The sequence below is a fragment of the Arctopsyche grandis genome, chromosome 9 (assembly GCF_051622035.1).
Source record: "Arctopsyche grandis isolate Sample6627 chromosome 9, ASM5162203v2, whole genome shotgun sequence".
Taxonomy (NCBI): Eukaryota; Metazoa; Arthropoda; class Insecta; order Trichoptera; family Hydropsychidae; genus Arctopsyche; species Arctopsyche grandis.
In genome coordinates this window covers 19,387,100-19,405,413 of record NC_135363.1, presented here as the reverse complement: position 1 = coordinate 19,405,413, position 18,314 = coordinate 19,387,100, and the positions used below count along the sequence as shown (strand labels likewise).

The 18,314-nt window shown below is 31.9% G+C and overlaps 1 protein-coding gene across 1 annotated transcript in view; it reads left to right on the top strand.

The window, feature by feature from the left end:
• The first annotated feature begins 2,247 nt into the window (after positions 1-2,247).
• LOC143917299 (uncharacterized) overlaps positions 2,248-18,314 on the top strand; it is a 143,834-nt gene continuing 127,767 nt past the window's right edge. The window contains exon 1 of the mRNA XM_077438783.1: positions 2,248-3,442. Within this exon, the coding sequence (XP_077294909.1) occupies positions 2,248-3,442 (1,195 nt within the window). The remainder of the gene's footprint in view (positions 3,443-18,314) is intronic.

The window sequence follows — 18,314 nt, the reverse complement described above, 5'->3', positions numbered from 1 at the left end:
CCACCTCGAGCTATCTTGTTTATGGTTTATCTTAAAATGAAATAATCGAATGAATGATTTCCATCGGCATTTATAGCACTATTTAATGTTATGGTAATTTTCAAGGAAGTGCCTGTGCACATGGCACTTCTTACATTTACATAGGTCCAGATATAAATATTCTAACTAAGATATATTTGCCATATCACATATTTAGATACATTAACTTTATGCGAATTATTTATATGTACATACATATATATGTACATATGTATGTATGTATATACGTATATAAAGTATCGTGTTCGTATAAAATTTCCGCTTCAAATATAACTTTTTTTTATATTGAAAAACGTGCAAAACTTTACAACAAATTAAAAAATAAAAAATGTTACTTCTATAATTTTTTTCTAATTATAAAATAATTTAATTTTACGTTTTGATGAATATGACATGACGTTCGGTCTTCAAAAAATTAAGAGTATTCCAAAAAACGCAGATTCTCCTTTTTTTTCTACATTTGTATAGGTTTTTAAGAACCTTCAGTCTTCTCAGTAACTCAATCTACCTTTGAAAATAAAAGAGGCAATTTAATTAAATTAGTATCTAGAGATTTGCTTGTCTTTTAAATAAATAAATTACACTCTTATATAATCGGTTTATTGTCTAATTAAAGGACACATGTAATTCGTGTATTGGAATAATATTGAATTTCCAAATTTCATATATTAAAATGGTTAGTATGAAGTAAAATATATTTTTTAATCAATTTAACTTGATTAATTAGAAAGATAAATCCATATTTCAACCATACTGGTAATTTAATATTCTTCACGTTATAACATAACTAACTAATGTAATTATTAAATGTTCGTAATTGTAATCGTAGTGAAAAGGAAAGCTTTATTATACTTCCACAAAAAAATTGAATGACGAGGAAAAGGAAAAAATCCAATTTTCTGAATTCACCGCAGGATTACAACAAAAGCTACGAGGAGAAAAAAAGCAACGCGCTCTCGACAAAGTTTCTCGAAAATACACACATAACTACAAATCAAAGTTTAAAAAAAAAGGAAAACAAAGACGCACCCGCAGTGGAAAGGACGTAAATAATAATAAATGAATAAACAAAAAGTATCCTGCTGTGCGCTTAAAAGAAAAAAATTCGTGAGAAAATTTCAACTAGGAAAAGCGCGAGTAAACTATTGTATATTGAATTTTCTCGAACAGTTTCTAGTTTCGTAAAAAAAAAATCTTGTTAATCTTTTATTAAAAATTAATAATATAAATACTTTTAAAACACTTTTTACATATTTGTCACAGTTAAGTCTTTGAGTGTTTCAGAAATTCTTTTATTTGTTTTTCGTCTTGGTTTCAACCGTGTGATGAAATATTGCGTGGAAACGTCAAAAACGTCGAAAGCTGTTATATTTTTCACTTACTGGCTTGCTAGAAAAATAGACAAAAATAATAGGCTTTTGCCCTCGTAAATCTAATACCTACACTTGCTCTTTTATATCATAACTAACTTGAAGTGCCCAACCCTGCCCTAGAAAAATATCTTTGATTATTATAAAATACGAATGAAAAAAATATAAAATGATTAATTTGTTAGACAAAAACGTTCATTCGAACACAAAAAAATAATTCCATCGTACAAATATACTTTGGACTTGGTTCATTCTTAAACGAACAATCAACATATCAAAATATACATACAGTATTCAAACAACGATTCATCATTGAGTTAAGTATTTACGTAATACATATTACTACATAGAAACCGCTAGGTCAAACAATGAATAATGTTTCAGTTTTAAACCGGGTATTGACGCACTAGCACGCAAACTATCGGAATATATCTATATTAAATATTACAATACAAGAGTCGTATATTGAGGATTAGCTTGTTTGAACTTGAACCTTACATAAATCAATAATAATTTAACACACAGATGGTGATAACTACACAACTACTGTATAAATTATAATAATAATACTGTGATCTAAAAAAGAGTGATATATTTGATCGTCGACACGCGATCTGGACAGAATTTCATTATGAAAAGTGATAGTGATGTTTGGAGATGGTGGGAGGATTCGTTCTCCTACCCTATTAATGTTGCCCCACACCATGAAATTTTAACATGTGAATTTTTCCCCAGACTGTCCCCTAATTAAACATGGGTCGTAAAAATGTAAACGTCCACATACATATTTTCGCATAATTAATTTTCATTTGAACCATTTCGCACGCAATAATTCAGTATGCCTATATATCACAGCAAGACGTGGCCCACATCCACTACCATGGCTGTCGTACATCTAAGGGTTGACCAACAGGGACGGGCCTTCAGTGCGTTGGCAGGAGGCACTCCAGTTAAAAATATTGAAAAGGATCCTGTTAAAAATGGATCAAATCCTCAGGCAGCTCAGCGACGATGCAACGGACCCTGCAAGACTGCCAGGGAAAGTTCTGAATTGAAACTTGAAGTACCTAGAACGACTCCAGTGATGATTCACGATCACGATTCAATTGCGAAAATCAACACCAACTCTCAGTACGTGTTTCCTCCTACTTCGAACCCTTGCACGTACGATTGCATACGCTCCGAGCGCGAAACTAACCTCAAGAGGTGCAATTGCCAATTCTCGACCAAGACCAACGCAAATAGCACGGCGAACAACAACGGCCTCGTCTGCAAATACAGCGAGGACAATCTCAAGTTCATCCACGACGCTAAACAATTCCTCAAGAGTCGAATTAAAGAAGATAACAAGTCGGATAAGAGGAAGAAGTTGCGTTCGTGCGAAAGCAACATGACCGTCAGCACAATACTGCGCTCCAACTCGTGCGATTCGAACTTCATTCAAAACTTCAACAAACTAAAGACAATCAAAAAATCACTAGACAGAAGCACAGACTCTTTAGAACTTTCAAGTAAATCCAATATATTCAACTCTAAAATATGCTACTGCATTCAACTATTAGCGCTATCTCCGAATAGTCTACTCAAATCGGTACAATTCCCCGCTAAAGGCATGGAGAGAAGATACTCGAACAGTTCACCGACGACAGTATGCAAGCTGCAAAATCCAAAAGTGAACCTTTTCGCTAAAAAAGGACGGTCTAAGAGTGTTAGTCACATGATTAGCGAAAAAGTTAGCACAGTGCCAAAACCGTTATTTAGGAGGTGCAACAGTACCATAGAAGCTCCCAAACGCAGGGAGAGTGAACTCGACGACAAAGTGTTCAACGGATGTAATCTTCCAAAAACTCCACTCAATGCTAGAAAAACACAAACTTTATACAGGCATTACTACCCTGAGGGTGGTTGGGGTTGGACTATATTGGTGGTGTGTGTTGTAGTGTCAGTGCTGGACCACGGCATGCAGTTGGCCGCTGCAGTTCTGGTGCATCCCGCCGTTGACAAGTTTCGAGTATCCGCCGTACACGCTGCAGGTGAGTGATTTTATACTTTGATTGTATTTTTATTGAGGATGTAGGACTAACTCCCCATGGCGATGTTAATTTGTATCAATTTGAAACGCTTTAAATCAAGATTTAATAAGATTCGGCCAGAAGCAAAGCCTTCTAGGTGTTTCCAATGTACGTGATCGGAATCGAAAATAACGAATTTGCATTTAAGAAAAGGTCAATTTGATACAAATACAGATTTCTAGTATCGATGATTTATTTATATGTAAAAACATTTGCTTGAAAACAATCTACTTATAGCGTTATACATATATACATATGTAATACTTACATACATATAATAATATTGTATAAATTTCAAAATAATATTATAACATGCAGACTATTTGATTATTTTAATAGCAAAATAGAGTATATAAACATTATTAAAGACTTAACACAAATTAAAAAGTGCACTCATTTTCAATTCAATACTCAATGATGATTTAGAAAGCTACGTCAATTACTTGGCAACACACCGTACGCGTGCATTGTTTTGCAATGAATTCTCAGAGCTGTCCAAGTACTATAACCCTATTTGGTTTTGCTATGGAATAATTTGCGTCTGTTTATTGTCGTACCGAGAAAATCGTTTACAAAGGTGTCAATTTGTTCAAGCCAAACACGTATAACCCACTTGCAAATCTGATAAACCTGAACCTACCTCAACGAAAGTCATGACGTAATACGCCTTGTGTACGCTGTATTAAACATTGAATATATAATTTAATTAAAAAATACTTTTGATTAAATTTAGGGGGGGACATTTTTTGGAAAAACATCGTTAGTCAAAATAAATCTTCAGTATCTCCCTCCACCACTAAAAATTTAAATTTGTATGAAAACGGGCAAACAATGGAGACGGATGCGTAACTTACCCACCTGGATGATTGATGGCGATCTGGACGACCGATGTTTTTCACCCGATTCTATTAATTCGCATTTGCATAAAATACCGCAACGATATTTCCGGAATTCCGGATTCGGCGTGTCATTAGGCGCTCTTCGTCGAAAATCGCACGAGGGAATTTTCATGAAACGTAAATTTTAAGCGAGATATTTCACCCACTACGATAGCCTACCATCATCAGTCATCATTGTGAAATGAATTAATTTTAACCACATTTCAAATTCACCCAGCTATATTTTGTAGATAAAATATCTTCGAAAAAGAGACGGGAGAAAACAGAGTCGCGTGTAAATATGTGCAGTTCAAATTAAATTTTAGCTTGTTTTCAAAATACGTTTCAGACAGGAAACCGTATCGTTACATTGCTAAAGTTCTCCTATAACGAAATATATCTACTACATACATACAATACGGTGTAAGGTAACGAACGAACGCTCGCCGTATCTGTGAACATCTGATGCTAGTTCTAAAGTGAACGTGTCCCAAATTCGATCCCGTGAATATTGCGTTTGTCTCACATGTGGATTTGGATTCTGTCGAAATTATACAAGCGTGGATGTTTCATATAAGAAAATTTCTCTTTTTCCGCACTGGAGAGCGCTCCACGAAAGATTTCCACTTCCTGAATTGTAAAGCTTCTGATTTATCATATCCTGGCTATTCACAAAAGGGTCACTCCCAGCACAATTACAGACCCTTGCGAGCTGGACATCACATTTTGAATATCAAAAGACTTTTTTCCTACAAAAAAAACGGAATTCAATATAAATCGCTCAGAAAAACATTTCAATAAAGATTTAAAGAAAATAAATTTGATAATAATTAATTATTATTTAATACATATAATACGTACATACATATAAACATGTATGTATGTATTATCTTTGACTTAGTTTAAAAAAGTTTAGTAAAGTTTTCGCATTTAAGAATAATGAAACTGATATCAAACTTACATAACTTTCTACTCAGAAAATTTAATATGAGAGTTTTATCTACACATATGTTTTGGTAGTTTTTTTAGTATTCCTTCCTGAAAATTCTTTGTTTATTTCAAATAAATTCTGAAGCCCGAATTTCGCATGATCACAAAACTTCAAAAATTGTTACTACGTAAAAATATATGAAAACCTCCATCAATTTATTAGACGTATTGTTATTATAGTAGTATTAGCAGTGGCGGCTCGTGGATAAGATATCTGGGGGTGTTGCGGTTGATTAAAAATAAAAAAAATGTTTATTTGGATTATATTTTACTATTAACATCAAAATGATCACAATTAAACATTATATGTATTTTATTTCATTATAAAATTGATTGACACGAACTTTGCATAAATAGATTGCAAAAATAAGTTTTAAAAATATTAATAAATCATTAATACTATACATTTCTTTCCTTGAGAGTTTGAAGTTTTTCTTTATCTAGCATTGGGTATGATTCAACGGTTAGTAGTAGATCTTCCATTGGCATTTTCATTCAGTACTTTTCAAAATTTTTCATTATTGGATGTATCGGTGTGCGGGCGAGCTATATATACGCTTAAATAATATTTATATATTCATATAATATACATACATTTATGTATATAATAATATTAAATTTTTCTCAATTTCCTTGGGGGTGCTACAGTACCGCAGTGCGTATGGACGAGCCGCCACTGAGTATTAGTATTATTTCTGTGCTTTTAATGCTTCATTGACTGTTTGATTTAAACTTACACATTATTTTTATATGTGCTAAACTTAGCCATGGTTCTAGGACACTTACCCCCTGGACACATACCCCCGGTCAAAAATAACCCCCACCTAGTATAAAATATTTTATAAAAATTTACAGTATCTTTAATAAAAAGTCAGTATCAATACTAATTTATTTCAGTCAGAAAAAAATAAGATTATTTAATTTCTTGAACTTCACTAATAATCTCTCTTCTTGCTGGATCTGGACCATGAGAATTATTTTTTAACCGGGCCACCAGGTTTGCTCCACGGAGTTTAATTTTAGCCTTTAATTCTAGCTTGTTACGCCTTTTTTCCCACTCAAATTTCACTTTTTTCAGCATCGTTTGCTATTTTTTTTTTGTTAAAGTATGTCAAAAACTCTGTGGAGCAAACCTGGTGGGCCATATGTACATATTATCAATTCTAAGAAGGATGAATTTTTTATTCACATATTCATTGACTGTTAATAAAATCTAACCCACCCAAAATTCAATCAAGATAAGTTTTCACTTGGTCTGGATTGTACTGTACTGTACTGGACTGTACTTAAAAAATTTCATTCTTTGAAAAATTTTCTTTATACTAAGTTTTATACTACATATCTTGTTATTTTCGAACGCGACATTTGAATTTGTATGGTACCTTTTATAAGGTATAAAAAACATGATTCGGACAGCGCTCGAAGAGAATTTCATATTCAGATTAAAATATTACTTCTGAATATTGTAGTGAGGATATAATTTTAATCTACTCTCTTCTATTTGGGCCTCGCAGGGATGTTTTGTATTTGTAGCTTGTTCTTATTTATCGGAACAGGCTGCAGGTGCAAGACATTCCCTTCTTTGTATTTTTACTACTTATTAAATTATCTTTGTATTTTATTACTTATTTAAATGTTCATTTATCCACTATTTTATTACTTTACTGTTTTTTTTATTTTTTTATGATTGCGTTTAAATGTTTTTTTTTCTTTTTATGTTTTTTTTTATCTTATTTTTTGCATTAGCTTTTTGTTCTATCTATTATTATTTTTTTTGTTTTCTCCCTCTCTTTTTTTATTATGTAGGCCATTGCGGCCCATTAGGTTCTTCCTGTAATACCACAATGGTCCAAAACTTTTAAATAAATAAAATAAAATAAATAATGAAATAGGAAAAATGATAATGAATGCTGAAAAAATCCTTAAAAATGTTATTTATGAAACTGGTTGTGCCTATATGTATGTGTTATCTCTATCGATACTTTTTTTAAATGGAAATCATTAAAAGGTTTTTTGTTTTAAAAATCAAACCAATAATATCCTTATGTATATATATATATATATATATATATATATATATATATATATATATATATATATATATATATATATATATATATACATATGTGTGTGTGTTTGTATATGTATTTTATGTCGTACAAGGGAAGCGACACGAACAGCGGGGCGCCGGTAATATATGGTGTTGCCCTAATGTCCAAGGGCGGACTGGAGAGGCGTAATGACGTCCGTATAATAACGTACGCTTTACCAGCAAAAGAGAGACGTCTCTTTTTCGTACGGTAAAAAGTGCGTCCATTTTCCGGAAGTGGGACACGGTGTGCGAAAAAAAATTCTCGGAAAAGCTCCGCGGGAGTGGTCGCGTCGCGAATAAATCGTGCGCCAAACGAGAAACCATTTGTCACATTCGATTTCACAATGGCCAACTCTTACAACACGACACGTGCCACGATATACACGTATTTACACGTGTACCTAAAGGATTAAAACGCCCACGCCTAAACAGAGTGCGCGAGAAACACTGACCGGACCAATAAATTTTCTTCAAACGTTTCAATACTTTATAAAGTAACGGCACCGTTCATCGTCACGAACCGATTCGAGAATGCTTATACACTAATATGCGAATTAAAATATTTGTTTTTAGCTTTTATTTCAATTTAGTCTCTAAGCTAACTACCTTATAGTAAGTGGGGGGTTCAAATAATTGACATTAGAAGTTGAATTTCCTTGTAGAAACAATATTTTTTCAAGTAGCTAAATTTATGAATGACATTTAGAATTTAACAATAACAATGAACATAGCGAAGATTAATCAGTTTGACCTTCTAATATGATAATGATTTTTGTTCGTTTGCTTTAAATTAATGAAGTATTACATTAGCGTTTAAAAAAAAGCGCAATTTTTACAATTTTTGTCTTTTGCGGTTTCTAACACAATGTCTAGTATTGCTGTGCCCAAATTAAGTATAAGAATCAACAGTCACATGTTTTTTTCTATTGATTACGACTTTTTATTGCTTTAAAGTATTTAGCGAATTTTAAAAATCGAAATTATATATTTTTTCCGTGCTATTATGCGATTACTTAGCTCGTTTTTTTTATTTTACTCAGTTTGTAAGGATTGGATTTTTATATCAGTCCTTTTTTTTATCTAAACGCACTAATTCAAGCAGTTAATGTGGCCGTTGATGTCGTGTGTGTGCAAATTTGTAACGAAGAGGGTGCTAATGAGATTGCAAGAATCTAGTAAGTTGCGTAAACGGTTAGACAATAAAAAAATCACAACAAATAGAAAAAATCTCCAAATATTGATTCCAGTACTCACTTATAGCACAATAATACTAGATTTTGAGTTAAATAATTTTTTTAACGCTCATATGTAATAAACGAGAGCGAACAAATAAAAATCATTATCATGTTCGAATTCAGTGGGTCACATTTTGTAAATATTGATTATTTTCTACTCAAAGATGTGATTTTTTTTTTTTGTTCCTCAGTGTAAATTTATATTCATTTTTTTTTAATAAATAAGAAAAGATTCATAGTTGAGTTTAAATATTATATATTTATATATTATGTATATTTTGATTATTACTTTATCTATGTTTTTTAAGTGTTTTAGGATGAGTAGTACCTCATATTCTTGACTAACTGTGTTTAGTTAGGACTTAATCAAACAAAAATTCTACAGCTACAGAAATTTAGGGTTGATTAACATTATTGGAAATTTATAAAAATTTAACTATCACGCTAATATTTATTTACTATTAAGTATTTATAAAATAAATAATAAAAATCAGATTTGGCACATTCTGTACAAATTCGTGTATGAAAACGATTTGCTTGCATACGTAAAATGCCTAGATAAATTTAATTTACGCATAATATTGAATACATAACTATAATATGTGAATATGTATATAATATGTGATATAATATGTGTATATAATATGTGAATATGTAGGTAAGGTGTAGGCGAAAGATAATAAAAAGCTCTTAAATATTCAAGGTGTAGCATTAAGCAGTTAGTAATTCTAGGATATACTGAAATGAATATCAGAGATATGAGAAGGTTGAATGGATCCACAGTAAATAATTGCTTTGAAATGACATTTATAGCATTTTGATTGACATAGGATTGATTATCTATTCAGATATTGTATATTAATAGTACGACTAACGTTTACCAGAGTATCAATTAAGACGCCCTTATTTATAATATGTATACATATGTATAGTGATCGTCAAAAGATATATATGTATGTACATACATATGTATGTTTGTAGGAATTCGATTACGCTTTTAACTTTCAATCAGTATTGATTTCAATTATTCGCAAAAAGCACATCAGAAGAAAAACAAGCAAAGTCGGCAAAACTTTGAAAAGGCCAGGCAATAAAATTTCAGCCGCAGAATCGTTTCCGGTTCAATTGTGATTAAAAATAGATAGCATCAAAGAGGTAACCGAAATCTTTGACCCCCACAAAAAACACTTTGAATTTAGGTCAAACGAATAATAAATTCCCGATAGTGAATTAAAAGAGGAGGGGGGGGGGGGACGTAACATCTTAAGTGACGTGCAATATTGAACTTGATACGTGGGCTAGCTTTCAACTGCCACTTCGTACTCAAAACGATCCAATAAATTACGTCGATAAAAGCGGACGTAAAAATAATGCATTAGTCGACTTTGCGTTCGAATTGCACTTCATAGTTGCTTTTATGTGTTATTCGTATGACTGTACATTGTGGAAACTTAAATCAGAGTGATCCGTTGTGTGCCGTTAAGTTTGGAGATTTGTCCGCAAATGACATGTTGGAAATTGTTCGCCTGTTCGAATTCGTGATGAATTGACGTGTTTATGAGGTGCATGTCGTGGAACTTTTTGGAATATGGGCAAATGCGGTGTTTTTCTGGAAAATTCGTCCCAGTTTTCCACCCCGTTTCTCTTAAAGGGTATTCCGAGTTATCAATCTTTCGCTTTTTGGGCTCGTCGCGGTAGAAAATGCTCTTCCGATGGATGAAAATAAACATTTCATCTGTCAACAAATTGCGGAAATTTGCCAACGTTAATTTTGGTTAATATAAAGTTTTATTTTATTTTCAAATCTGCATTATCATTTGAATTTCAATAAAAAAAATTTAAGGAATCTGAATTTATTTGATTTTGATTTTTAAATGCCTTTTATTATTACTTAATTATGTTCACAAAACATCTTATATCTATTTTATTAGCTACTGTTCTACTGATCATTTTCTAATTTTCAATTTTATTTTATTTCGTTAGTTATTATACATATAGTAAAGTAAGTGTGAAAAATACCTCGAAAACCTATTTGCAATGCTAATAAATACTCATAGTACATTTTATATGTATATAATACTAGATGAACCCGGCATGCGTTTCAATGCTACAATAACGTTTGCAATTCCCGTTCCCGTTCTCGTCCCCGTTTCCATTTTTCGGAAAAACACAGGTGGTGAACTTGACTTGACTTGAGTAAAAAATACAATAGAAAGTGGCGAACACTTTTTAATTATTCAATTGTTTGTTTATTTTACCCTAACAACGTAAATTGCGAACTGATTTGAAATTATTTACCAAGCAATGCCTCTCATTCCCGTTTTCCTGTTTCCATTCACGTTTTTGGGGAGATTTCTTTTACAGAAACTATCGTGGATATGCACACAATAACTCTTGTAAGTTTCATCGCAATCATTTGAATGGTATAGGAACCCATACATGACAGACAAACAGATAAACATTGATTTTTATATACCTATATATTGATTACCTAAAGACTCATCAAAGTTGACGATCTAAAGAAAATTGTGTTTATCTGTATTTATATCTGAAGGGTATGGACATTTTTTTGTAATCACCGATGTCTCTTCACAGGTGTGTTAGTATGGTTATTAGTGACTCTTTCATAGAATCTACTGGTTAGTTTTTTAGTAATGTCTGTGACTGGCGGAATATTATTTCTGGCATACAGATTTTTCAGGTTAGTATACATAAATGGATGTGTTATAAATTTTTATTTTGATTTTTTGAAGATTTATGAATACATATTTATTTAATTCATTTTAATAACTTCAATTGGATACAGCTTTTCAATTATTTTTTGTAATTTCAAAATACGGAGTGCCTGACAAATATAAATTTGATTTAATTATGAAAAAGTTATTCTTTGGTTTCATGAACTGCGAAATCTCAAAAGCATTATTTAAACTTTGGAGTATAAATTTTCTTTGTCGTAACTTCTTACTTTAAAATTGATTTACTTCAACTAAGATAAGATGTAATTAAATTACTCAAATAATTTTGGTGTAAATATAAGTATATATATATGTATATATATATATATATATATATATATATATATATATATATATATATATATATATATATATATATATATTGTGTGTATATATATACATATGTATATATGTATATATTTAGACTTTCATTTTATGACGGTTATAAAATTGATGAAAATACGTCAACCAAAAAACCTTCTAAGAAATTGACCGATCTATCTTAGAATTTTTTCCTACTATTTTTCATACCAGAAATGATACAAAACACTCTAATATAACGCTTATATAAATGAAGCACCGATACGTTCGTAAAATTTTCTTTGTTTCAAAATATATATTTTTTATCAAAATACCAGAAAATTCTACGATAACTTTATTGAGTTTGCTCTATGCTGAAACTTCGTATTCCGTACTCTCTTTCGTCCCTAATCAAAGTTTCAAAATTTCACAAAAGAGAAAACATTTTCTGAGATTTCCGTTTTTCGTTTTCAAGTTCACGCCTCGCCGAATAAAATCGATAGATGGCGAAACGAAGGATGGGGTTTCGGGAACAGATATTTAACCCTCTTCCACACGACAAAATACCCCATTTTATAGGCTCCATTTCAGCTGCGGGTATCGGCAAAAACCTTAACATCTGCCCATCAGCGAGTAAAAAATATCATTGGACGAAGGTTCTACAATGGCAGGAGAGGGTGAAAAATGGTAAAAACAAAAACTGGAGGTTCTCATTCCTTTCCGATGAAAAAAAATACCTATCCATGTTTGCAAACAATACTACAGCATGTGTCTTATGCGGAACGTAAATATTGATTCAACTGTTGTCTTCGAAATTTTCTTTTTGACGTGAAAAGCGTATGCTGAAGACAAATACTGAAATATTGACGTGGTGATATTTCAAAAATGTAACTTTTCTTTTTTTTGTGCTACGCCTCTGTAACTCGCAAGATACCCTTACCATATTCAATATCAGTTGACAATATTTTCTCGTACATCAATTGTATACCAATATTAGAAATACGTCAAAGTTTAATCAACTAAACAAACTAACCAACAGTATAATGTTTATTATGTGTATCCATCAATTTGAGATAACATTATGCCACTACCATTTATCCGCCAAAGATTTTATATTCAAGTTCTACCTGATTTCATTTATCTACGTATTAAGTAATCAAAATTTATACTCATTTTAAAATTCAGCTTCAACTTCTTTCGATACGAACTATTTATATTAAGAGCTTTTTTATATGATACAGTCCAATTGTAGATTTCGTTCGTTCATGAACATAAACGCACCAGTTTGTTCATGCACAAACCAATAGGCAAACTATAGTATTCTCAATCGTATGTTGCATATTTAATGTACTATTTGTAATTACCCTGGGTTGCAATATTTTCAAAATGAACGGAAATATAAATTATTGCAACGTTATAATGTGTTTTTCAAAAGTTTTTCCTTTTAAATACTTGCCGTACTGAATTCTCAAAGGTTTCGAAAGCTTCAAACCATTAAAAGTTAAAAGTTTTATCCGACACTTGGTGAGTTGAAGATAGCTTTTGACGTTAGTACCTAAACTAAATCCAATAGTTAGTGTATGAAAAAACTAGTATGCACATTAAAGAACCGGAGAGAACACGGACTGTAACATATGCAATACACGTTTTGGTTTCTTTCATTTATATACATATTTTTATGATGAAATTTAGCTTTTGTAAATCTTTTCTTTGGACCTCTAATGTGAACAATTTATCTATAGAAACATATTAGTCTATATTTTGCTTAACGACTAAAGTTCACTCAAAAGACAATGGAACACGTTTACTATTATTTTCAGCAAAATTTTACAATGACTATAGGAATTTAATTTCGTAACTTTTCCTTTTGTACATTTCCTCTCGGCAATTTTGACATTCTGGGAGACATTTTCCGATGAAATTCGATCAGTTCACATCGGCAAAGAAAATCGCTTTCTCTGATAATTTCGTCGCAATGAAGCTGCTCATTCTTTTAACCGGATGATTTATGACAACGTGATCATATGTCAAAACATTTGAGAAGCGTGTATCTATCGAATTTCATTCGGATCGTTATCAACGATGAAAGCTTCACAGTATGTAAATGTGGATATCGCATTATGAAATCCAAAGCGCGTTATGAAACTTTTGTACCGTCCTCGAAACGAAAACCACAGAAACGAACAAGCCGAGCGAGACCATTCAGACCACACGTGTGGTATAACTTTTCTTAAAGTTCAAAGCTTGAGTTTAAATTAGCTTTTTACGCAATCTGCCACCTAGCCTGTGTATAAGTACCTACAACGCCCATAATGTAAATCAAAATGTTTACACTTCTTCGATTTAATCCATCGAAAATCCACTAAGTATACATTCAATGAAATTTATAACCCTGAAGCTTTATTTACACAACACTCGAGTATACTGAGATGCTTCAAACGATCCATTTTTAATGGTTTTTCAATTGGAATTTGATTCAGTGTTTTATTTTTACATATATATCAAACTTAAAATTAAAGGATCTTCGGTTTGCCCAACATAAAGGAATCAATTACGACCCCATAGGGGCAACGATAGTCAAATAAAAGGGAATTCGATGAGGGAAAATCTGAAACGTGACCGGTCTGAAAGGCAAAACTCGACCAAATAGCACACGCCAATTACATTTAAGTGTAGCGACGAATCGCATAATGATCGTCGACGGGAAAATGCGGGAAAATTCACAGAGGGAATTTGCATAAAAAATATACAGGGATAACTGCACTGCGGATGTTATAATTATTTTGAAACGTGCGTCGACTAAAATGACTTCCTTTCAGTATTTTACGCAATACGACATTTAATAATAATTCCCAGAGTGTCTGCGTATTATGTGTGTATGTCAAAGGAAAAGCGCTTTCCCTGTAGACTCCCTCGTTTTATGCGAGATAGATATTCGCGTAAATTACTAATTTCGTAGAAAAGTACGCGATGTTCATACAAAAGATCTTCATTTGAAATGTAACTGAGTTACTCGATCACAATCAATCATTCCGTCGATACCTTTCGCATTTCACATTTTTCCGACGGCAGAATTTTTATTATTTATGGTCCGGTCCTCAAGGTTCACAAAAAATATACATAGATGGTTGAAATTAAATTTTCTTCTTAATGTTAATTTGATGATTATTATTAATGCGTAAATATATCGTAATAACCCGAAGTGTGTACCTATTAAATGGAACACATAATTATTATTATAAATATTAAAAATAATGATTAACTAATTTATTTCAAAATTTGTTTAGTTTGAAATTGTACGTTGGTATAAAAACTTTTTTCAGTTAAATTAAAATGATTCTTCCGACTCGTTGTTTATAAAGCCATGAGACAAAGCAACTTTAAAAGCTATTATCGAGACGAAGCAACTATCTAATTATAACTAATTTTATGAATACAAAAAAGCCTCATATTGAAGTCAACGAGTAGTATGTCGATTTTTTATTTCATTAACACTTGCATTACTGTGCTAAAAAATCCGGTCATCTCTGTACAAATTAATAATACAAAATCTGCGAAGAAAATTATTGTAATTAGCTATAAAAATTGTTTTATCATGTAACACTAAAACAGAGATGACAAATATTTAAGAATTCTGTTGGTTTTTTGATATTTTGTTATATTTCACTAATAAAAATTATTCTATGAAGAGATTCAAATATGTAAAATGCTAAAATATGTATGTATGTGAATATAACTTAACTTAAGTATATATAACTTTCAAAAAATATATTTGTTTACAAATGGATGTACATATGTACATACATATATGTACATAAACCTATAATTGCAGCATTTAATTTTAAATACATACATTCTACTTTAATCACAATTTAATTGATACGTCAGTGCATGTTAGCATGCAGTTATGCAATTTTTCGTCAATTTTAATCTAGATCGATGACTTAACGATAATATTAATACAGGCTACTGCGTACGTAACAGTCGTTTTACGACCTTAAGAAATCGTTTTATGTCCTATATGTTCATACATGTAATATATAATGATACATATGTATGTATAGGTATATACAGGATTCGTCGACGAGAGGGTTAATTTTATCGAGAGCCGTGAATGAGCTAAAATAAAAATAAACCGCATGATGCGCTGTAAAGTCGCAATTCAGACCGGTTTTATTCGCACTCTGCGTCAAAAGCAGATCTACAGAACCGGAACGAGGGACGTTCAAAAATACGGAAAATGGCGGGAACGTTCGCGTGTGTGATCGACACGAGCGATTTGCCTGCAAATAGTCATTTTATTATACTATTTGTCATCGCCGTGAAAAAACACTCGACAAAGACACGCGAAAAAATATGTATTCATATATAAAACGACCCTTAAAAGAGGCTGAGCTCTTTAAACTCATTTCACCGGGTATATATTTTTTTCTTTCAATTAACTTTGTCGCTAATGATTGGATGTTTCGTATAAAAACAAATAAATAAAAAAATGTCGCAGTTCCTAGTTGCGAAAATAATTGAATAAATTGTAGTTTTTCAAACAATTTTGTAGACGACGGTTTTTTGATGTTTGAATACCATGGGGTAGGATACCAAATATGTTGAAAACTGTAAATTTGTCTTTGAAAACAGTACATTTTCCTTTGTAAAAGTTTTTCTTCGTTGCCATTTATGTCAGGAAAAAACTATAATTTTTATAGTCTGTCTTCTACATAAATATGTACATATGTACTAGTACCATGAGGTAATCTTCTTGCACGTTTGATGAATGCTGAGCATCGTGGTCATTTATTTTATCTAGAATCCAGAGGAAAATCTATCTCCATTGCTTCCGGCCCTGTGTCAAGTTGAAAGTAGCTTTTAGGGACTATTCCGTCGGCTCTTTTATTTGTTCTGACCAACTTATGGTTGACCATCTTGGCGCTTGCTTCCCTCTAATGTTCCGGTGACTATGTACTAGCTTATCTACGTCCACGTCCTCCCTGGCAATATGGTCAAAGTAGGAAAGAATCCTTTATATATGTGTTGTATTTCTCTGAAACTGACAGCTCATTGAGGATGGAGACGTTTGTGCGTCTTGAAGTCCATGAAATGCGAAGCATCTGCCTCCAGCACCACTTTTCGAAGGCATCTAACATGTCACAAGAGATCACACCAGTCGGATTTTCACTTTTCCCATTATAGAACGTTTTTCCGTAACTTCGTCAGACTTTATCGCCATTTTAGCCATTTCTATATGAAATGGTATATCAAATTTAATGTTGCCATATTGAAAACTGTAGATTCCACATAAGATGGTATCCGAAATTTAGTATTTCGAAATTAAAAGACGTTCAAACAGAGAAAAAAATATTTTTGCATTATAATGTTTATTTATTTATTCAATCGATTATGTACACGCGTCTTACAGATCGCTCCAAAGCAACAAGTGCTCTTATACAGATCAAGAAACACTATATTATATTTAAATACATAATTATTATTATTATATATGTATATTCATATTTTGAGTTTATATACATACATCTATGATCAAACATTGCAAAGTAGCATTTTAAGAATTTATACAATACGACCAATACAAGCATTTATACAATACGACCAATACAAGCATTTATACAATACGACCAATACAAGCATTTATACAATACGAATTTAATATGAACAACATCCACAGGGACATCTATGGAGAAATTTATGCAAAATTTTATTATACAAACCATGAACCTCAAGACGCTGAATAACTAGAGATTCGCAAGAGAGATAGTAAAGGAGATGGCAACCTTGCAATGAAAATCAGAAAAACTGGCAAACTCTAATAGAAAACGATCGACCTGTTGTCATAATCCAAGGTCTGGCCAGTAGCCACCAGTAGGACTCGAACCATTGACCACATGCTCGAAAGCATAATATGCTAACCACCAGTCCACGCTGCCGGCTATGTAATAAATATTATAAATATATGCAATTAATCCAATAATCCGGCGTTGCTCAGGCGAGATGAAGTTATAGCAAAACGAATCTTTCATTATTTTTTGTAGTATCCTGTAAAAGTTATATTGTCATGAAAATTAAAACAAAGTTTGGTGATGCTTGATTAAAAATTATACATAGATTTGCATAGCTGACAAACGAACGTCTATTTATATATACCTATGTACATATTACATATACAAATGAATATAAAACATTATCAAATAGAACGAGGTATTCAATCAATTTTTGATTGTCATATTCAAGAAACAGACAGTATAAATAGACAAGTTTAAATATTGGACGACCGTTTGATGTGCAAGTCATTAATAAATACAAAACAATTGTGACAGTAAAATATTCAATTTTGTGTCTTTTTTGTCCGTGTATATCAAATGGACACGTGTAATCAGTCTTGATTTGTAGACCCATCAATCTGATGTAGACAGAGCGGTCGACGCAGCCGAACGAGTCTAGAATTAATTGTGCGCGTGTATCATTGATAAAAAAACGAAACATTTTTGCATAATGCCACATTTGAGATGCACTTAGCACATAGCGTGCAATGTATTTATGGCAAAAGGCACCCCGCTTGCTTTGTCGCAACTTGTTTTTTGACCCATATTC